The 22384-nt window shown below is 37.9% G+C and overlaps 3 protein-coding genes across 7 annotated transcripts; 1 reads left to right on the top strand and 2 right to left on the bottom strand.

Moving 5' to 3' along the window:
* On the bottom strand, positions 1-9655 carry LOC105561062 (venom protease-like). Of its 2 annotated transcripts, none has more exons than XM_012010719.1 (7): positions 9501-9655; positions 6446-6535; positions 3366-3674; positions 1848-2150; positions 1163-1264; positions 834-985; positions 1-698 (listed from the first exon to the last, which is right to left on the bottom strand). In XM_012010719.1, exons 2-7 carry the CDS (start codon positions 6510-6512, stop codon positions 534-536), a joined length of 1098 nt encoding a protein of 365 aa, XP_011866109.1. In that variant the 5' UTR covers positions 6513-6535; positions 9501-9655; the 3' UTR covers positions 1-533. The 2 variants fall into 2 exon arrangements, with proteins under 2 accessions (XP_011866109.1, XP_011866110.1); XM_012010720.1 differs by having other exon boundaries at positions 9534-9655.
* Positions 9656-13964: 4309 nt separating this feature from the next.
* Positions 13965-18543, bottom strand: LOC105561059. 2 transcript variants are annotated; one of them, XM_012010713.1, is made up of 13 exons: positions 18267-18543; positions 17556-17746; positions 17036-17471; positions 16821-16948; positions 16615-16730; positions 15857-15993; positions 15649-15770; positions 15389-15518; positions 15078-15315; positions 14830-15000; positions 14532-14738; positions 14371-14453; positions 13965-14292 (listed from the first exon to the last, which is right to left on the bottom strand). In XM_012010713.1, the coding sequence occupies exons 2-13, from the start codon at positions 17737-17739 to the stop codon at positions 14157-14159; spliced, it is 2088 nt and encodes a 695-aa protein (XP_011866103.1). In that variant the 5' UTR covers positions 17740-17746; positions 18267-18543; the 3' UTR covers positions 13965-14156. The 2 variants fall into 2 exon arrangements, with proteins under 2 accessions (XP_011866103.1, XP_011866104.1); XM_012010714.1 differs by lacking the exon at positions 18267-18543 and having other exon boundaries at positions 17556-17751.
* On the top strand, positions 17803-22366 carry LOC105561060 (succinyl-CoA ligase [ADP/GDP-forming] subunit alpha, mitochondrial). 3 transcript variants are annotated; one of them, XM_012010717.1, is made up of 7 exons: positions 17803-17827; positions 20629-20864; positions 20938-21159; positions 21232-21336; positions 21409-21588; positions 21847-21981; positions 22068-22366. In XM_012010717.1, the coding sequence occupies exons 1-7, from the start codon at positions 17821-17823 to the stop codon at positions 22152-22154; spliced, it is 972 nt and encodes a 323-aa protein (XP_011866107.1). In that variant the 5' UTR covers positions 17803-17820; the 3' UTR covers positions 22155-22366. The 3 variants fall into 3 exon arrangements, with proteins under 3 accessions (XP_011866107.1, XP_011866105.1, XP_011866106.1); XM_012010715.1 differs by lacking the exon at positions 17803-17827 and adding an exon at positions 19658-19837; XM_012010716.1 differs by lacking the exon at positions 17803-17827 and adding an exon at positions 20115-20132.
* Positions 22367-22384: the final 18 nt, after the last annotated feature.

Here is a 22384-nt window from a genome sequence, read left to right as displayed (position 1 = left end):
GATTGATCAGTGGATTTATGTTGTGATTTATGTTTACTCCTACATGTACGGGAAACTTAACTAATAATACAGAAGTAGAGAGTCAAATGCGATTAGCTGTATGCGAGTTAACATAAAACTTAATTAACAATTCGATAAAATTATAACTGGTAAATTATAATTTTAACTCTACTTTGAGTCATCTTCAGCGAGGCGGTGGTAGATAAATTAAATAATGAACTCTCGGACGAGTATTCGATGAACATTTCAAGAATAGACGGTGCAATCTTTATGAGAAAATATTAGTAAAATTTCACCAACATTCAGTTTATAAAACAATCGATTCAGAAATGAAATTTAGCTCTATATTTTTTTTTCATCCTTGGTCCAAAGTTCTTTTTACAAGTCATTCGGAGTATGTCCCGATTTTCAAACTCAAAAATCTGGTCACTTTAACAGCACAAAAGGAGATTGTCCATACTATAATGGAGGCATACAGTTTTCAGAATTTATTTAAAAGATTAGCAAAAAGCTTCGATTTCTTCATGAGAAATCTACACCAATTGACTCGTGATGAAATCTAGGAAAGACGAAACCTTCGAATATACGCCTGGGTAACCTGGTTCAGCGCACTTGAAACCATATGACACAACTCCAATAATGTAATACGTTCTTTGATTTCGGCGATCAGGAGACATCAATGGTCCACCACTGTCACCCTGAAAATCATTTAGTATCGTAAGTGAAACTTACTAAAACATATTTATTTAGTATAAATTGTAATTTTACTATTCTCTCTCTCTCTCTCTCTCTCTCTCTCTCTCTCTCTCACTCTCTCACTCTCTCACTCTCACCTGACAGGCGTCTTTTCCACCTCGAGCAAATCCGGCGCACAAAACGCGATCGTCAATCACTGTTGTCGCAAAATTCCGGAAGGCAGTTTTACATTCTTCTTGCGTACGTACAGGAATTTGTGTTTGCAAAAGTTGACTGCTCGTCGGTCCGTCTGAAAGACAAAAGTAACAAACTTTAGGATTTTCTAGAAAAGGTTATTACATGTATATTATTATCAGATTCCCCGGAAAAAATCTTTCGCGCATAATTTATAATCATGTTACACATATGAAATCTTTGTTCCTGAATAAAATTAGAAAACATTTAATTTATTCCACACATTACTTACGGAAATAAACCGATCCCCATCCAACGACGAAAGGATACGTTCCCTCTAAATTTTTGTACCTGTTAAAATCGTCCACCGGAAGACAAATGGGATGAAGTCTTGCTGAAAGTACGAAGCATATCAATCTATCATATTGCGATGAGAAGAGAATTATGTCCTAGGGCGAGAATATCTCACTTTTTGTAGATTATGAAATTGACACATCTAATTTTTAAAATCAACTTAATAAATCTAATATCTATTTTAATATAACTTGTATACATTTAGATAATGTATGAATAATCTCTGAGAGTCGACATCTGTAGATGTAATCATACATCGTCCTCATTTAAAAGTGAAAAGGAGAAACATAACTTTTAAACTTCTGTAACTTTTCTCGATGTGAAACGATAATATACATTCATTAGCTAAAATTTGCATGAAATTTTAATGCGAAATCGAAAGCGGATAGCGCGCTGCGCATGCGAGAGAAGGGATCAATTCCTATCAGTAAAATTTTATTTACTTTTCACTTCCTATCTCACGCCAATCAAATTTCGTCATTTCATGAAACCTATTGCAATTTTGCCACATACGTGAAAGAAATCACGTCTTTTATTCCTTTAAAGGTCAATTATGTTCCAAAGGGCAATTATACAATTTCAACAACGAAATACACATTGTAAAACAGAATAAAGAGGCTTACATGTAAAGGGTACTTCCTGGGTCGTCTTTAGAATCGCCACATCGTTTGTGTAGGTCCTGGGATTGTATTCGGGGTGCACTGTCTTTGTTTCGATAAAGTCCTCAAAGGGTGACGCTCCATCGTAGTCATTGTTGAGGTCCAAATCGCCGACGCGAACTTTGTACAAGTCCGATCGTCCGTGAATGCAGTGTGCGGCGGTAAGCACGTGTCGGCTAGAAATCAAAGCGCCGCCGCAAAGCCATCTCGGAACATTTGGATCTCTCGAGTTTGTGTACCCGAGAGCGGTGATCCAAGGCCAAGCACCTGCAAAATTCATCGAATATCACTACCGACAACGGCAACGATGCTGGAACAATACTGTTCTAAGCCACTTTTATAATTAACAATGGATACGTTTAATCGACTCTTTCTGGCTATTATATAATATATTTAATAAAATTACAAGATGTAATGTGCGACGTTTCGACCCCCGGTTTTGGGTCCTTCTCAAGCACAATTCTTAAAATTCCTATGTCATTGGACAGTCAAGTTTTAAAAAACGGTTCACTTTTGATTGTAAGATTAACTATTAATTGTGTCATGTCATGGTTATAAAACGGTGTTAGAGACTATGTCCAATATCTATCATGGTCGGTGAGTGACTTTTATAATTGTTTCTATCAAAATGGTTTCTAAAGACAGATAAGTAGATTGCTTATATTTCAAGTATTAACATTGACAAGAAGAATGGTGAAGGCTCAAAAAAGATAAAGAATCGATGAGGGAAGGCCAATGTGAGCCAATGAACGTGGTTATAATAACACAGTGCATGGTTTAAACGTGGAAAAGATATTCTTTTGTTCAAACGTTTCGACCCATGTTCGGGCTCTTCTTCAGTGATCTGATGCAACTAGAATTGAAAATGGTAGAATACGAATTGGTCAAACTAAAAATAGAATATCCGATGAAGAGAATATTATAGTGGGCGTAAAACGGAAATTATTGTGGAATCAGCATAATCGTCAGGATGAAATTAAATCCTCCCTCAAGGTTGACGCGCGTGAGTCTCTAAATGGTTTCCATAAAAAGAGGAGGATGGAAAACGCAGTCTAAAGAGTAAAACGATTGAATATAGAAAGTCAGAAGATAAAAATAAATGAAAGAAAAAAAAGAAAAGGAAATAATTAATTTAACAGAGAGACTCGCCGAAAATGAAAGAGGGCATAATTGTAACATTAACCGAACAGTAATAACGATGCAGCGCTAATTGTAAGATAAAAGTTGCAAATAAATATAACACGTGTCAAAAATACAGCGAGAAAATACAGGGGTCTAGACCGTATAAAAAGGTTTTTTTTTTGGTGATATCTAGGATGGGATAACAGTATCGCTCGGTCAGTTAAACACATGGTCTACGAATTTTTCTTGTTTTCTTATTTGTATTGTTACTTGAAGAGGACCTGTAGGTCGAAACGTTGTAACGAATTCAATAAAATTTGCCAGTTGAACTTCTCTTCGTGATACGAAAATCATTCATACCTAACGAGGCTGGCTCGCCACCGACGATTCTGCGTAGCGTTATATTACTGAATCCACAATTAGGCGGATACAAAGGACCGTATGAGGTGTTCGTGATTTCTTTACGGCCTCGATCATCGTCGTCCACATTTCCGCCGTTGGACGGACAGCAAACGAAAGGATCGTTACCTTCGTAGCCGCAAATAGAAGCACGGAGGAAATTGCCTACTTGCGGATTTTGCGGACTCGACTGCAGGAGATTGAGTAGCACCGTGCACGATCTGATATTGATGCACGTGCCGGGCTGTCCCTGCGGATTTTGGCATGTACCTATAACATATATACCGAAATTCGAATTTAAGGATATATATATAACAAAACTATAATAACGCACTTGGTAAATTTCTCCGAGATGTCTCAAAATTAGTTTTGCTTTCTTTTCCTTTTCAAGACACGCGTCGGAGTTTCAAGAATCTTTATTTAAACAGGATGTCTCATTTTAAATGATCCACGCAAATATCTCCAAAAATATGAAAGATACGGAAACATGTTTCAAACAAAAGTTGTTGGTGCGAAAGTGGACATAAGGTGCCATTGATGGATCATTTGAAATGAGACACCCTGTATAACGAAAAATTTTCACAAAAATGTGAATTTATAAATTTACACATCTCGCAGAGACGACTTCTCATATAAATAATATAAGCCGGCTATTTAAAATACAAAAATATTTCTTTACTCTACAAAGCAAATAACAATTTTCTCAAAGTTTGTTGCAATCCTATTGTTGTTAAACACTTCAATAATTATCCGCCTTTTTTACTTTTTCGATAAATGAACGCGATGAGCGAGTTTATCATCGCTGAAGATCTCAATATGGTAACTATTGTGAGATTTGTCGGTTAAAATTGTACGATCGTAACGGAATAGCGCATGTAATTATTTATAATAAATCCTATTACGCAATGTATATTACGTATTAAACACTCGCATACGTATACGATTTTCATTAAAGTGTTAAAACACTAGCTGCAATCTGACGTTCTACAGATAATATTTGTCACAAGCACATTTTAAAATTCAGTGACTAGTCGATGACAAGTTCAAAGCATTCCTGTGGCGATTTGCCTCGTGCACAATAAAATGCGCTTACAAGAAGACAGGTGTGTGGCTGTCGATACTAGATACATTCGCTGACAATGCAGAGTCTATCAGATATTTATGTTATACAACAGAAAAGAGAGACAGGAAGATTATAATTTATACTTCTTTCCTATCTTAGCAAAGATATAATGTCGTTTATAAAATTGTCTGTTTAAAGACGTTGATTTTAGATTATTCGTATAACATATACGAGCAAACATTTTTATCGATAGATTAATTATTATTTATTGTTGGTTTTCAATCTTTTATGTTTCAGAAAACTTATTGGATTTGCAATATTTATTATGAAACGTGCGTGACTGTTCAAAATTGCACATGACGATCTCTTTGTATAAAAAATTCTGAGGCAATTATGTAACTGTTTATTGTATAAAACGTAGCACTTCTATCCACTAAAGCGTGACCGTTTTTTTGTTCACAATAATTTTTATATTGCTTAGTAGATCTCAAAACTAGTTTAGACCACATCCGTAAATTCTTTGCAGATTCGATTATGCTACATGCGGTTAGAATATTTAATTAACCTTATCTTGCTTGATTGTCATGCGGTTAGAATGTTTAATTAATGTTATCTTGTTGATTGCCGTAATTACTCATTAATTGTTAGAAATCACTTCTTCAGGTATGCTAAAAAATAAAATAATCTATACGATCTATTACTAATTAAATAACAAAAAAAAGTAACTATAGGTACAATAAAATTTTAAAAGTTTATTTTGAACAACAGTTTTTAACATACCGTATTATTTTGTTCGCCATAATAATATTATACCAGAATTGATATTATAAAGTTTCATCAATTAATGAAAGTTCTTTTTCTATTAGTTAAGAATTGCCGTTTCTAATTGAAGACTTTTTGAGTTATCAACTATTTTAATTAGCACGTCCTTAAACAGAAGAAAAAATAGCTTCCTAGTGCGAGTTGTTTCATTTTGTTCGAACGAACAGTATGAATAAGTTCTTATTGAAATTTTTAGCATTTACGTCAAGGTGCGCATCAATTTACGTCACGCTAATTACAATCACATATAGATCTGATCGGTCATAGTTTTAATTCCTTTAGCTTATGATGACACAATATTTTCTCGGATTGGTCGTAGTTTTAATTCCCTTAACTTATGGTGATACAATATTTTCTCAGAAGCATCAAATCACAGATTATGCGAAGAAGATATAAAATGTCGTAACAGCCGACCTCCACCAATGGCCAGACTACACACTTGAAACTCTCGTTCTCTCGATTTGAAGGATCCGGCCTTGGCCGTGTTCGGACGGTTCTACGTCAATACTATAATTTCTCGGTAGACTGTGTAACGGAAAGATAATGAAAAAAGCTTCATTACGCGATAGATTGATCTAAAGATAAAAAATATCATTACATAATGATCATTATGTAATAACAATATCAATATTATATAAGTGTCGTAAGTGTCGTAACGTGGAGAAATTAGTTTATTCATGAATCTTGTGCTTACCGTAATGTATATTTTTATGATGTTACACATTTTTTCAACATTGTAAGGATTAATACTGCAAAGAGATAGATATACTGAAAGTATACGTTTATGCAGACCTTGGTATCTTTTTTTAAGATATCAAAAATACCAGATATAGTTACAGCTACTACCTGTATCTGTATCTTTCTCCGGAAAAATTAATAATTCAGCGCATCTTGCATCTATATCTAAATCGAAGCAATTTGACAAATGTAATTTGTATCTGTATCCCTTCACTGAATCCATAAAAAATGTATCCTGTATCTGTATCTTTGATGAAAAAAATGAAGATGTCAAGCTCTGCGTTTATGTATAAAACCCAAACGAATTTTTCCAATTATATTGAATCCCTCTAATAGGCATTAAGAGAAAAACCTAAATGAAGCTTCTGACGAGATTGTAATGGAATCCGTGGGTTCGAAAAGATGACAAAAAGCATACCTTGAGAATGCGTCGACGGTATTGATGCACACAGCAAACCGATGAATGCTAATACGGCAGTCCACATTGCGAGTCACTTGTTTAGGTATCCTAAAAATATAAATTTATCATATTGCTCCATTATTTGTTAATAAAATTATTTGCATCCTAAATCAGATTTAACAATTGAATCGTTATTAAATCTTTATTTAATTATTTAATAAAATCGAGTTTCTCTTTCACATTCCACAGGGCATAAAACTTTTTCGATTAAAGGCAAGAAATTAAATTAAAAAAACCGATAAGAGAAAAAAGATTCGTGATTTATACTGATGTAATACTAAAAAATATAATATATTTTATTTTTGTTTTTTATCGCTACCGTTTAATAAATCTTCGACATTTTTCGTGTTTAAAACGTAAATTTCTCTTTGTTTATTATCGAAAAAAGTCGTATTATAAAATAAAGTACAAAAATATTTTGAAAAAGTTATTTATAAATTCTAATTACATTTTTTATTTCAAATATTAAAAAACATAAGAATGCTACAAAATATTATACTAAATTCAGGCCAATCGCTTTGATTCAGCTAAATCACACAAAAAACACAAGTTATAGTAAATGTTCAGTGTCTAAGAAGTATCTCATCCTTTCAGACAGCTTTCAAAATGGCTTTTAGACTGTTGCAATGCAATTCACTTCCGCAAATTTTTATATTAAAATATTGGGGAAGGTAATGTAATCTACCACATGGAAATATAAATTACTTTAAACAAATGGACATCGAGTATCGCCAATATATTATGTAGACTTAAAAACCACACAGGATTTACATTTAATTTATGTAGTTAAACGACAGACTTTCATTGTGTGTGTACTTCTTCGTGCTATCTTCATGCTTCGGACTACCTCGCAATGTTCAACACTGATTATTATCGCGTATAATTTCGTAATCATTTATCTACAATACGTAGAATATCTTGCGTATGTACGTGTGCAGTGTCGCTGAATTATTTACGTAAATCTTGTTTTGAAATATGACAAATGCGTCCTCCCAGATATATGTGTCCTATCTATGTGTAAAACAACATTCAGAAAATGTGTGTTAACTTCAGATGAATATTGTTTGTTTCCACTGTGATTTAACATTGCGCTTTTATTACGATATATTCAAATAATTTTTTATTATTTCTTTCGATTAATGTTAAGAATAAATACTGATAAACAATATCTCTTTTAATATGTTAAACAATCGTGTAATTGTGAAAATAGTCGAGATTTGTACGCAGCTAGCCACGGTTTATGTACTCTATAATTTAATTTCATTAAAAAATAACATAAATTAAAAATAAAATAGAAATAGTTGTCGTACGGAGTAAAAGGGTAAGCAAATATTTGTGTACGAATTTGTAGTCATATGTTTTTTAACACTTGTACCAAAAATTAGAGACTCACTTTATACAATATTTAAAAATTTACGCTATAAATTTACAACGTAAAGTTATAAATTGTAATAAACTAATAAAATAACTAACCAGTTGGGTTGACTATAAGTTTCCCGTCTCAATCTTTAATCATTACTGGTGATAATAAGCAAACTGTCCTTTGATTTTTATGTTAAACTTTTAGTAATCAAACTTGCAGATTTTGTTAAAACTTGTTTGACATTAAGTTAAGACTCTCCTATTTTGCATTCTTTCAGCTTCTTTACCAAAATTGCTTTCTTTCCTATTGATTCACTTTTTCTATTGATATTACGTATCTCGTAAAATTATCACAGAAAATTTATTGTAAATTTGTATAAGAAATGCCCTTCTTCACTGCGTGTTTTTAGCACATTACATTTATTTGTGCATATCATAAATATGCATAAATCATGCATATTTATGAATAACATTGTTTATCAAATGTAACTATGATAAAATATTGAAAATTTCTGCCTATACTTTAGAAATTACAGCCAAGTCGGAATAAGATGCTAAAGATGAAGGAGCACACAGAAAAAAACATTTAGTAACACGTGCGTGGAGATTTCAATGCCCCACCGCGTTGCAATTGGCGTGAAAATAAGTTCTGCTTGGGTAATCGCGACATTGAGTAGCTGCACAAGTCAATCATAATGGACGATTATAACATATTGAGCATTTGCAACCTAGCGTGACAACATTGGAACAGGATTCACTCGAGAGGATTCCCCGGCGATTCCGTTTCATGGTCAAAGTTAATTACGAGTTACGTCCGACCATATACCTGGTATTGATAAAATCGCTCTGAATTAAATAAAAATGATATCACGCCAAGGACATAGCCGAATATGCGTAACACATCAAGGATATAATGAAATTGAAGTCATTTAATTTCTCATTTAATCATTTAACTTCTTGGCATGCGCCGTGAAAGAAGAAATTAATCACTTAGGCCGGTATTCCGTTCTTAATTCTTATATTTAAGACTGTCTTAATTAAGTGCAGTCTTAATGAGTTGTAAACCAATCGCAGAGCTGTATCTTAAGACACTGCTTAAATTAAGACAATCTTGAAATAAGAACGGACTATGAATATCGACTATTAAACTTTGTCCTTTGACTACAATCTGATAAAATTTTATTTAGTAACCGTAACTGTAATTAAACACTTTTATAAAGTAACTTTTCCAACCCTGCTTAAAAGTTTAACAAGAAATTCGATTCGAAATGTCGATTCGACATCGTTTTGACATCGATCGACAAGTCATTTCCTACTGGGACATTTTCATCAACAACTTTTGTGAATATACTACGATTTTCTTAGCACACACACGTCCCACAACACAATCCATAATAACACTGCTATGATTGAAATTAAGAGAGATTGAAACCGATGTAATTTCAATGTCTTCAGATGTCCCGCAAAGAGACATGAAGGAAAGATATTTTGTTGCCACTTGTGAGAAATTACGAAAAATTAATAATTATTGTCTATTCACCAATGAATAACTGATGAAAAATTCTAGAACTGTGACGTTTTTATTCACAAAAACTATACGGATCTTAACTTCTTTATGGAGGACAAAAGTTAATCAATCATTGTTACTCACTAAGTAATTATTGCGTTACTGCTACGTGCTCACACAAAATCGAGAATCTCTTGGTACGGAAAAGTAGACTCTAGAAAACACCGATGGTCGGTGGAGAGTTCTTACGATGTACACCGCACACGGACAACTGGGCTGCTCCCTTCCCGACGTATTCGCTTTATAACGGACGAGCAAGCAATCGGTCAACATTCTTCATAGACTGGAACTTAATCGTATGCGTGTTAAGACGAGAAATCCGCATATTTACTCATGCAAATATAATGCAATTATGCGAATTATCCAAAAATTGCTGAAACATAATTGCCTGCCGGTTGATGAAGATCGAAACAAGTGTCTATCACGTTCCAGTATAAAATAAACGAAATAACATGATAGCCTTCACTTCGTACACCCGCATAAATATCTTAATACTATTTTTATTAACATGTATTACAATTTGTATCGTTTGCGTGTTTGAGAAGAAGACAAGGACAACATTGACACAATAGTTTTAAATATTAGTACATAATTGAGAATTAGAAAACTGGAATATACTTCGATAATAGATACAATTATTTATTTCAAGCAGATAATAGATAAAAATTTGTACTTCCCGGGAAAAAATGTATATATCTAATTATATCCGAGTGTGACTCACAATCAGATATAAGCAGATATGAATTTTGTCCCTAGGCAATCATATACAACGTAAAGGTGAGTTAGATATCGTTTGATAACACACAACTATGTTCGAAACATTTAAAAGATTTATTTTAATACTTTATAAATATTTAACACAAAAAAATTATCTATTCAATTTAAAACTATAAAAATATTTACGAAATATTTTGCTAAATATTGATAAAGTATTGAAATAGATCTTCTAAATATTTTGTACATATTTGTGTCATCAAACGATATCCAATTCACATTTACGTTGTATATGATTGGCTAGAGACTGAGATGTACTCAGATATGATTAGATATATACATTTTTTCTCGGGTTATTTCAAGCAGAAAATAAAATTCTATCGCAATTTAAATCGCATTTTACTTCATCTTAAGAAAATGTTAATCCGAAGTTACGTTAGGAAAAAATATCAAGGATTTTGAAATTATAAGTTACAAGTTATTAGACATTTTTATTAATTTTTCTTGATACAGTCGACTCCATTGCTCCAAGAAACTTAACGAGCTTTCCGGGTTTTAATATCATATTATTTGCTACGCTGCATTGCAGTAAATACGACTCACCGTTTCCTAATTCTAAATATATGCCTTACTGATTAAAGAGTACGGAAAGAATACGGCAAGAAATCTCGCAGAAGCTCTTTTTGCTTGCGTTATCGATTTCAACAAAATATGACTATACTCAAACATATTTTCTATTGCAGTTATCGGAATTTTGCGTACGTATAAATATTATGTCCTAAACAAGTTTGGGATTCACTACTTAATAGAAAAGCTAGATTTTTGTAGAATGTGAATAAGCTAGAAATGTTTTGTTGTCTCTTACTAGGAATGTCCTATTACGTAACGTGTATAATTCCGCCTACATGGTAAACTGATATTAAAAGAGCAAAATCACTAATTTATTATCAACTGATAGTAAAAAACAAAATATTGATCCCGCGTCTTTTATGGAAGAATAATATAGACGCGTGTTCGCTTCGTATCGAACTTTGACGATCAAAGAATATTTTGCAAATATATTTTAATAAGTATCTGACACGTATTTTGACATGCAATACGAAGTACTTGTACTTTTCGATTCACTCACTGCTAATTAATGATTAAAGCATTCGCTATCGCGGACGCGGTACGCTCTTTTTCGCTGTCGTGGGCTCTCTTAATTTTTAACAAAATCGCACGAATGCTCATTCGCAGATCTTTATTAATTCATCTCGCAGTAATTTTTGTAAAAGTCACAAAAGAGGACTTTTTTTCTAATCAGTTCTCACTCCACCTATCTACGAGCGACGTTGTATCTGTTATCAAACACTTTGTACGCATATGCAGACGAGGAGAAAATGCATTCTCTTTATCGGACGGATTATATACCTATATATATCTACAAAAAAGTCCCTGTTTCAGATGCTCAACATGAGTCATCAGGAAAAATCATATCACTGGACTAGTGGATTACCGTGAAGAACCTGTCCAGTGCCCCGCGGGTGTTACTTTCTCAGTGCCAGTTCGGGCAGATCAGCTCTGTTTTACTGGGACTTTACGCTCTGCTGACGACCTTGTGACGTTATTCGTACGATCTCGCTGTACGTACCCATATGACGCACAATGACGCTCTAACGATTTCGCACATCTTTTCGTAATCTTCCGCGCGCGATTCCGCGTACGCGGTGATTTACCGATAATAAAGGAAGGAACGGTGGTCGATCCTGCGCCTTGTTGCACACGATAACAATAAGAAATGCGTCAATCAAGGACAATCGCGTTACGATCGTCTCTTTCGTATCGCGAAGATCGACTCAATTTCCATGGTTTTAATTAAACAAGGTAATAACTTTTTCTAAGGGCCGTGTATTTTGTATAACGTTTACCCTAGCAACAGTAAAAGTCAATATTTTGCATTATCATCCTATTTTATTATATACAGTATAAATTCCTATTATTTATACGAAAGTATATAAAATTATTATTTTAAGTTTTCCAATATATATATACATATATATATTGAATATATATATACATACATATCTTGTAGTTATAATTTATATAGAGGTACATACATTTATATATTCACTTGTTCTTATTTCGCAAAATAAGAAGTCGTCGAGACGAATTGTGTCTAACTACTTGATTGTATATGGCAAATATATCTTTTCTTTTGTTCTCACGACCCTTGAAACAGGACGCATTACATATCACTCTCGAAATACGAATTTAATATTTAAAACTTACTAATGCACTCGATGAAACAACCGTTAAAATTTGTTGTGTGAAATAAAACGGTCGTTAAAGGGACGCTCCCCGGTGTCCCCCTAATAACTGAATCTTGATAGATCGTATTGGTATATGGCAGTGTATATAAAAATGTTTCCGCGATAACAATCGTTCATCAATAATGAAATAATTATACGAGATCGTTACTATATGTTCACGACGATAAATTTCATAATCTAGTAGAAATGTCAGATCTTCACCAAACTTGGACACTTGACGAAAATCTTTGATAATAATATATAATACTTCCCTCTTCTCAATTCATTTCTTTTAATATCAAACCAGCAACGGCTAATTCCGTAAATATGATATTATATGTATACTTTTTACGCGTTACCTATTATATATTATATATATTTTTTATCGCACATTAACAAAATAAAATTATTCACGTCAGGGTATCAACTTGAATACCATGTGTGTGTGTGTGTGTGTGTGTATATGTGTGTATATGTATATATATATATATATATATATGTGTGAAGGTACTAATGTGGTAAGAGCAGCCTTTACCACGAATTGTTATAATTATAGAACAGTAGTATTATTTTGATTCTATTATGTAACAGAACGTATATACAAGAGTGACAATATATAAGGCCTGACGATACAGTGACTTTTTTCGTAGTTTTCATAGGTGCAATGGCGATTATCTTTAATTTAAAATTGCTTAGTCATCCTATAGATCAGATATTCGTTTACGCTTATAACTTAGGCTAAGTCTTTGGCTTAGCATCGGTAATAGTAATCGAGGAAATTCAGTATAAATTCATAATTGAATACAAGCCTGCCATATCGGTTTTAATATTATTTCAATTGACGTTTGAATTTAACTAGAATAATGTGTACAAAAGGAAGAGAGATAATGTAACATATTCATAGGTATAATAATATAAAGTAATTTGAAAAACGCACTAGCGATATTCTCACACGGAGGATAATCGATAGTAACCTGAAACAAATGCAAATTAATATCTTCCCAATATTCAGATCTATGCTAATAGATATTCAGAATGAAATTAGTATCTAATAATATGGACATACATATATCAATACAGGACAAAATTAGAAGCTACTCTTTGAATTATCGCTAGTATAACATGTAATACTAGAATTTTGTTAAGGTCACAAATTTAATACAAGTATTACAAAAATTTACATACAATCAATGAAATATTTACAATAGAAACTCCAATACACTCTCATAGTCAAGTTGAAATACATTGAATGTATATAATTTATATATATATTTTTTTATACCCGAAGTTATATCGATACAGAGATGTTCTCTGTGTATTTCTTTAAATATTACACATCCTAAAATATGCAATATATCCATAAAATCATATAAAGAACGTGGAGCGTTCTCAAAAATTTTGTTTTACACATTTATAACAAAAAGATAAAAATTAAATTATTAATAACCACTAATGCTTGATAAATTAATTTAGTAATTATCAAAATAAGACCCATAAAATCAACCACAGATGTATGTAAAATTAAACAATGATAGCTCTTCTCATCTTCTTGAGGAACTCAGCTGATGCTTCGTTATTTTGATTATCCATAACATTTTTACATCATTATTTCGTAATAGTAGTGGTAACCCAGTGCATTTTTTCCCCTGGATGGACCATCTTGAAATATTTGATATCATATACACGTTACCTGATTACATTTCAAAAAGAGGCAGATATGGGAAACCTTAAACTATGTTCATGGTTCATTCGAAGTAGTAAATTCCTTATGGAGAAATATTTCGATATCCACTCGACATATAGGACAACGTTTATTGGTGCATAACCATCGATCAACGCAGTCAATATGAAATAAATGCATACATGGAAGCCTCCTAGACAAAAAAAACAAACGCGAAAATATTACAATTCACATACCATTGATGTACAAAGGCTGAAACTAAAATTGTTACCTGACGCGTTCGCAATCTTCGAATTCGGATAAACATATTGTACATTTCTCAATAGCATCTTCCCCATTTTCTACCTTTTTTACCTATAAATAAATACATAACGTATTGTAATATCATAAAGACTCGATATTAAAAGGTTTTATCCAAATGTCAATTCTTACCCGTTTATATTTGTGAGGGAATGTGTGGCTCTCAATGGACTCTTGTGTAGCCCCACAACTTATATGAGCCATACGTCGAAAGTCAGCAATGCGTATGTAATTGTCCAGTCGAGACATATCTCGCGTCGAGATATGACGTGTCCCTTGCAATACAAATTCCGACATACTCGGTGCATACGGCACTATCTGGTGTGCTGCAGATCCTTGCTGTATGTGTATTAAAGTGATACGATAAGTGCAAGATATATTTAAAGAATTTACGTGTAACGGACTTGGCAGTAAGTAACAGGAGACAAACCATATGAGGGGGATGGAAACTAATGTGTACATGATGCATGCGTTGCGACGGCCGTTGATGCGGATCGTAATGATACATATGATGATGCACATGTTGGTGTATCGGTTGATGTATCGACGGTAACATCAGCGAAGACATCGAGTCTACTGGCTGATTATTCAGCGGATTTACCTGCGAATATACATGAAATGCAAATTATATAACATAAAATACGACATCGAGACACGTTGCGTGAATCGTTAGATTACGATTATAGGCAGCACTGGGCATGGTCCCCTATAGAAGCTAGATGGTCCTCGAGCCTCGGGATGACTGTAAACAGTAGGCTGCTGCGGCGGCGGTAAAATAGGAGGTGGGAGATAATTTTCCGTATACGCCGTGCTGTCCGTTCCATTATTGCACCGAGTATTCGGGGGGCTACTGTTCTCTCCCTCTCCGCAAGTGTGTTGCGTCGATGAATGCACGTGAGCGTTACATGGTCCCGCACTAAGTAGACGATTTTGTAAAGATGCTCTTGCGCTTAACATGGAATATAATGTAAGTGTATTGAAGTACTAACGTGTGATGAGACGAAGATCTGGGGTAAAGTCTTCGTCTATGTTGCTCTTGCACACGTTGCTGATTTATCCACAATCGTTCTTGCACAGGATGCATTCGTGGTCTTACTTGTACCACTTCCGTAGCTGCGTCTGTTTATAATAGCAATTAAGTTAACTTTCACTTTCATCATTTTATAGCACATTATGTGCGTAAACTTCGCATTCCAATTATGCCATTCTTTAACAGTCGATAAACGAATTTCTAAGTGTAAAGTCATACCTCCTATAGACGAATAACCTGTATGAACAGGCAATCTGTGATTGTGATACGTGCCTCTATTATGCATGTTATGCAGATGATTCCAATAATCTGGTGATCCATGCACACAGTGGGTATTATTTCTAAACAGGATTTTGCGGCATGTATAACACGGCGAAAGTAAAACGAGTTCGATAGGAACAAGTGTATTTAAGAATGTAACGCTCACCTATGATTATAATCTGTTGACCATGGGTTAACTACAGGATTTGTTGGCGTAGATGACGTGTGCTCTTCGTCAGATTCTACTGTTAAGTCAACTACGGTGACTGTACGATTATCTTCGTTTGTATTTTCTAATGAATTCTATAACATTACAGGAAAAACGTTCTTTTAAATCAAATCCTTTACTGCGCCTAACACTAATAGTTTTTCTACAACAGCGCTATGCTATTTTCTTATTTCTTTCTCATTTCCACATTTCTTGGACACTCATCTCCCCGCTTTAATTCCTTTCTCCTATCCTTACACTCTTTACCGAGATCTATTCTAATCCGTTGTCTCTGTGCCTTCTGTTCCACTTTAATGTTCACTGTTCACCTTTCATTTACTTGCTCTGCCTGTATTTCGTTTCCTTCTTTTATTAAATCTATCATCTTTCCCTCCCTTACTTCTTAAATCGCTACCAGAAAAAGGCGTAGTGTACTATTTCAAACTACAATGTTGTTTGTTTCTTATTAATTTTTTCAACACGAAAGGATTACAGTACAAATCCTTTTATAATAAACAATATCTTAATGCTTTAGTACACCATATGGCCGATAAAAAAAACAACTCCGTTTTGATTGCAATAATCTTTATGAACATTGCACAAAGAGGCTATCACTATTAGCACAAAAAAATTAGGTACGATCTACCTAACTGCTAATCGTGTGCCGACGTTAATTTTCTCAGCGCTATTCTCTGTACTTGAAAATATTGGCGTACCTTTGCGTTATGGTTGACAGTTCCAAGTACCTCAACTGAGCCGTCCTCGTCGTCGCTATCACTACTGGAGGACCAATCGAGTTGCAAATCTGGCGCCGACGGTGTATCGTCACTTTCTGTTAAAGCAACAAGATCGACAGATTAACAAACGCTGACCTGCGGACGCGCGACGTCTTAATGCATTGTAAAACACTGTGAAAACGTACGAGATGAATGCATCTCTTGAGGCGTTATCACACTTGACATAACTGAATGGTACAAACTATTAGACTCATTGGCATTATCACTTCCTAAATTTTGTAAAACATCCGGGTTCTCCGCCGACCTCGTCATACTGCAAAGTAACGAATACATTCACAATGTATCGGCGGTAGACGCCGATTGCGCAAGCCAGCGCCGCTAAAGCAGAGGAATAAATTACTTGTTCGAGATAGGATGATCCGACGATCTAGACGGCCCGGCTATACTCAAACTATCCGGCTGTTGGCCGCTCAGCAATTTCTGCTCGTCGCTCCTCTTGGTCTTGTGCTTGACCGTCAGATCGCGATCGTGCAATATTCTCTTCCTCCTATACTCACACACTCTCTCCTCGCAGGGATTACTCAACTGTCGAGCCGGTGGCTCCTTCTTCGAGTTTCTCTCCTGTCTATTTTGGCACATGTTGCAGTTCAAGAGATCGGGCTGCCAATACTCCTGCGAGTCGCCGGTCGCGTCCTGCGGCGTCAAGTAATTCCCATAAACAAAATTGCTCTCGGAAGCGGCGGGGTGGGCCGAATTGTAAGGATGACTTATAGCCGTCACGTCCGACTCCTCGATGTCGCTCTCGGCGAACAAGTGCTCGTACTCCATTTCGTTACCTGCAAGCGAGACGTGCGTCGTATTGCAGCGCGGAAACAAGGATGGTCGACGAGGCAGCCGCCGAGTGTCACCGCGGTGCGTACCTGATGGAAAGCGAGGCTGCGGGGATGGATCGACCGTCGACGTGAACGCCGTGTCGAATATATCGGCCAGCGAGGTGGAGTTGGCCTCTACGGACGCGGCCGTGGACTCCCCTTGAAACAGCTCGCCGCGCTCCTCGGGCTTGCCCTTGTGCCAGACATTCTCCGAGCCCGTGCTCTCCTCCATCCTACCTCTACGTCACGGGCGGCAACAAGAGAAGGCGTTAGGCGCCGAAGACCACGGCCGGGCCGCGTTCAGTTGCATAACATGAAAGGTCAGGATACCCGCGGAATCGCGACGACCGACGCACCGCGCGAAAATGGGGCGGCGGGCGCGTAAAATTTGGGAGATGACGGGGATCAAATTCGTCCGCCCCGGAACGTGCGCGAATGTAGAACGGCGATGATCCCCCGAGCACGGAGCCGTGGACGTCTCGCGAGTGTCTCGGGTGAGCTTTTCCTCGCCGTTCTGCACGGCGACGTCTCCTAAGGCCCCCCTCCCCCCCCCCCCGTGCGCTACCGTTACGCACGACTTTTCCGAGAACCGTATCGGATTACAGGGAAGAAAAGTCAGTGGGGTACACGGGGCCGGGGACGGGGAGATTTTTCGGGCGCAACTTCCGGGATCTCGGGCGCACGGGTTCGCACGATAAAATCAGCGGATCGATAGCGCGCGACGGGACGATCGCCGGAGCGCGGCGGGAGTGCGTTTACCTTGCAATTCCTTCGACGCTCCCCGTCAAGCGATAAGCGTATCTTCTCAACACGTCATTTTTATCAGATTTATCGTCCGCGAAACCGCCGTCGCCCGTATCATCGCTCCGTATACCCGCGCCGATATTACCTACGTGACCGGGGCACTGTGAATTTGATTGAATTGCGATCCATGTAAAAACGTGGATATAATTAAATCCTTAGTCAGTAATAATGATAATGAAATCGAAAAGAATTTATGTAGACTGGCGCAGACCGTCTCGTTAACGACGGACATTCGGCAACGGCGGTACCATCAATCGTCCCCCTTGTCAACTACGCTCGCACGCCGGGGCTCCGTCGATCGTGCAGCGTTCTACCTTTCCGGCGTCCCTAAAGCCCGTGTCACACTACGCATTGCGGACGCGGATTGGATTGTGATTGCGGATCGCGGATCACGTTTCAGCCAATCAGACGAGACGGCTTTGGACCCGATTGGTTGAATTGCGATCCGCGACCGCAATACGTAGTGTGACATGGGCTTTAGCCTCTTAAGTCCCAGTCTACAATAGATGATTTAAGCCCTAAGCTTTAAGAAATTGGCCAATCACGGTCAAGTATGAGTAGAATGCGCGACTGTGATTAGTCAATTTCTTAAGACTTAGGGCTTAAATCTCTATTGTAGACTGGGACTAAGGCCCGGTCTACAATGAGTCGTTAGTCGTTAGTCAGAAGTCGCAACTATATGTTGATCCTTTTCCTTTCTGGGTGGAAGAAAAAGGACCGACATATAGTTCCGACTTCTGACTAACGACTAACAACTCATTGTAGACCGGGCCTTAGACAACACTTAAAGCCCATCACACAATGCCAGGCAACAGGAACAGGGAATAGAATTTCTAAAGCCCGTATCAGACTACGGATTGGGATTGGGATTAGATTGAAATTTAACCAATCACAGTAAAGTTTACTAATCTTAAGTTCAGTAACTTTTACTCTGATTGGTCAAATTTCAATCTAATCCCAATCCCAATCCGTAGTCTGATACGGGCTTTAAAGCCTTGTGTTCACGGTGCTAGAACTTGGTCCAAGTTCTAGCATTGTGGACACAGGCCTTTAAGCCCGTATCAGACTACGGATTGGGACTGGGATTAGATTGAAATTTAACCAATCGCAGTAAAGTTTACTAATCTCAAGTTCAGTAACTTTTACTCTGATTGGTCAAATTTCAATCTAATCCCAATCCCAATCCGTAGTCTGATACGGGCTTTAGAGCGCGAGTATTTAAAATCCGCCAATGGAAGCTGCGCGCGACATGCCACGTAGCCAATGAAACGAGGCGATCGTAGCGCGATCCTCTCGTCTACGCTCTCTCGCAAGTTCGCGGCCCCGGCCGTGCAGAACTTCGCGCGACAATCACCCGTCTCCTCTCCGTATCTTTTCCTGGACTTGACCTTCTTGTCAGGCCGTAGTGGCTAGTGCTATCAATGGTGCTCCGGTGTTAATTCGATTTCGAGCGCATTGCCTCCTCTCAGCGGAAAGGACCAAGTGAAAGATGGCTGTGGCTGCCAGGTCGTTCTCGAAATTCGCTGGTGGGTCACTCGCGGCGCATCCCATTGTCACGCACCGCGATATTCCCGCGTCTCGCGCCGTCCTCGTCGTCGGTCCCCACCGACCTTCGCACGTTTCGGCGGCATTGCCTCTCGAGGGATTTTTTTTTGGTCTCCCGCTGGTTACGCCACGCGCCAGCCTATGAACGGACTAAAAATAATGCTGACAGCCCGCGTGTTTATGATAATATTTCATTATATAAGGCGAGACGTAATCGCGGCTGGGTCGCGCCTCGTCGGGAAATGCGTGTCGCGCTGCTAATCGGGTGCCCCCGTAGTACGCGATGCAATTGGTTAATTTGTTCTCACAGTAATAATCTCGCGACCCTTCCCCTCCGTGGCGATAACTCCCGCACGCAGCCGGGGCTGGCGATACCCCCCTTTTCTTTTCGTTCGCGCCTCGATCTTTCCCGTTTCATTTCTCTCGGCGTGCGGCACGCTCGAATAAAATTTTCGCGTGCCTTCTGCCCGCTGTGTCTCGACAGTATCCGTGTTGGATCCGCGAGCAAATGAACCTTGACCCAGAATTCGCCGCTAAGATTAGAAGACAACAAACACTTTTTACTTTCGTACGCGTGCAGTATTGAAACTTTGTATATTCCTGCGCATAACTTTTTCCCTTTGACTCGCACATCAATGTCAGTCTGTGTACAATGTACCGACGTTCTTAAATAAATGTATCCTTGTCCCTCTTTCCTCACGCACCTCAGTTTTGTCCTAATGAACTCGGCGCCGCCGCCGCTTATTTACAGTGCTGTCTTGTAACTTTTCAGTGAGAAACTGTGGAAGCCTGTTACGCTCTCAGGTGAGATTTAATTACACAGAAACTAGGAAGAATTTAAAAATCGATGCAAATACCAAAGTGATATGTCAAGGTTTTACTGGAAAGCAAGGGACTTTCCATTGCCAGCAAGCGCTCGATTATGGTACAAAGATAGTAGGTGGTGTCAGTCCCAAGAAGGCTGGAACGGAGCATCTTGGTAAACCGGTGTACAAATCCGTTAAAGAGGTACCGCTGCTCTCTCGCTACATTCGTTTATTTATTTCGCAGCGGCATTCAAGTCGTCTTCCACATTTTGCAGGCGAAAGATGCGACCGGTGCTACCGCGACAGTCATTTATGTTCCTCCTCCGGCGGCGGCCTCGGCCATTATGGAAGCGATTGACGCAGAAATGCCATTAATTGTTTGCATTACGGAAGGTATTCCTCAGCACGACATGGTCAAGGTGAAGAGGCGATTACTCGAGCAAAATAAGTCGCGTTTAATTGGCCCCAATTGCCCTGGAATAATAGCGCCCGAACAGGTACAGAAATCGCATTGAGCGCTGCGAGTTGATTGGCGAAACGAAATGTCATTTCTCCTTGTGACGTTGCAGTGCAAAATTGGCATCATGCCCGGCCATATACATCAAAAGGGGAAGATCGGCATCGTCTCGAGATCGGGGACCCTAACTTACGAGGCTGTGAATCAAACGACGCTTGTAAGGACACACGCGAAATTTTTACCTGCTCAGCGCGAAATGCGGCGGCAATAGCGATACTTGTGTTCGCAGGCGGGACTCGGGCAGACATTGTGCGTCGGCATCGGTGGCGATCCGTTCAACGGCACCGATTTCATCGACTGCCTGGACGTGTTTCTCACCGACCCGGATTGCGACGGCATCATAATGATAGGCGAGATCGGTGGCAGCGCAGAGGAATTCGCGGCCGAGTATCTCATCGAAAAGAATACCGTTGGTTGCTGTTCAGAATTATTGGTACCCGAATCCCGATCCATCCTCGCCAAGTCCCACCTCGTCCTGGGAATCTGTTGTAAGACCGGAATCGACTGATCTCTTTCGCAAGGTCGTGTCCCGGTTTCGCGCAATTTGTGCTCGGACCTTGGACCAGAATGAGCGTTTACGATCTTACAAATTTACAAAATCGAGATACGACCTTGCGAAAGAGATCAGTCGGTATGTCGTACCTCACTCACTTCGTACACGTTGCAGGGTGGAAAAGCTAAGCCGGTGGTGTCATTTATCGCCGGTATTACCGCACCGCCGGGACGAAGAATGGGACACGCCGGTGCCATAATCTCGGGAGGAAAAGGCGGGGCGCAAGACAAGATTAATGCACTCGAAAAAGTGAGTGAGAAATTTCTGTTGATACAACTTTGGGTATTTTTTTTTTTTTGCGAATGAAGTAATACATACGTGGGTTCTGTTATCAGGCTGGTGTAATAGTGACAAGGAGTCCTGCACAAATGGGTAACGAACTTCTAAAGGAAATGACGCGGCTCGGCTTGATTTGCAATTAAAGCACGCACTACTATAATTCTGTGTAGTTTTCTTCATGTCCGTGTAAAAGGTCTTCGTGAGAAATAAATTGAAAGTATGCCATACAGCAATAACTCACAGAACATAGTAGTGTACTGGGGCATAAGAGTTATTTCACTTGCTAATATTATATATCAATTGTTCTTATTGTCATAAGACGTTGATCGACGCTAAAGATTATATGGAGGATAACTGATATTTTTTGAAGAGC

The sequence above is a fragment of the Vollenhovia emeryi genome, unplaced genomic scaffold, assembly GCF_000949405.1.
Source record: "Vollenhovia emeryi isolate VEMERY1.0 unplaced genomic scaffold, V.emery_V1.0 DF939213.1, whole genome shotgun sequence".
NCBI classification, from domain to species: Eukaryota; Metazoa; Arthropoda; class Insecta; order Hymenoptera; family Formicidae; genus Vollenhovia; species Vollenhovia emeryi.
The sequence above is the reverse complement of the archived record's forward strand: the minus strand, read 5'-3'. Positions and strand labels throughout refer to the sequence as shown.

Excerpts from the sequence above, each read along its gene's own strand:
- LOC105561062 (XM_012010719.1), bottom strand. The coding sequence starts at position 6,512 with ATGTGGACTGCCGTATTAGCATTCATCGGTTTGCTGTGTGCATCAATA. Across the intron at positions 2,151-3,365 it reads TGGCGAGCCAGCCTCGTTAG|GTGCTTGGCCTTGGATCACC; the intron begins GTATGAATGATT and ends TGAATTTTGCAG. Across the intron at positions 1,265-1,847 it reads CCAGGAAGTACCCTTTACAT|CAAGACTTCATCCCATTTGT; the intron begins GTAAGCCTCTTT and ends TCGTACTTTCAG.
- LOC105561059 (XM_012010713.1), bottom strand. The coding sequence starts at position 17,739 with ATGGAGGAGAGCACGGGCTCGGAGAATGTCTGGCACAAGGGCAAGCCC. Across the intron at positions 16,731-16,820 it reads TCAAGAGATGCATTCATCTC|AAAGTGACGATACACCGTCG; the intron begins GTACGTTTTCAC and ends TTGCTTTAACAG. Across the intron at positions 14,454-14,531 it reads TCCCTCACAAATATAAACGG|GTAAAAAAGGTAGAAAATGG; the intron begins GTAAGAATTGAC and ends ATTTATTTATAG.
- LOC105561060 (XM_012010715.1), top strand. The coding sequence starts at position 19,801 with ATGGCTGTGGCTGCCAGGTCGTTCTCGAAATTCGCTG. Across the intron at positions 21,337-21,408 it reads CTGTGAATCAAACGACGCTT|GCGGGACTCGGGCAGACATT; the intron begins GTAAGGACACAC and ends TTGTGTTCGCAG. Across the intron at positions 21,982-22,067 it reads AGATTAATGCACTCGAAAAA|GCTGGTGTAATAGTGACAAG; the intron begins GTGAGTGAGAAA and ends TTCTGTTATCAG.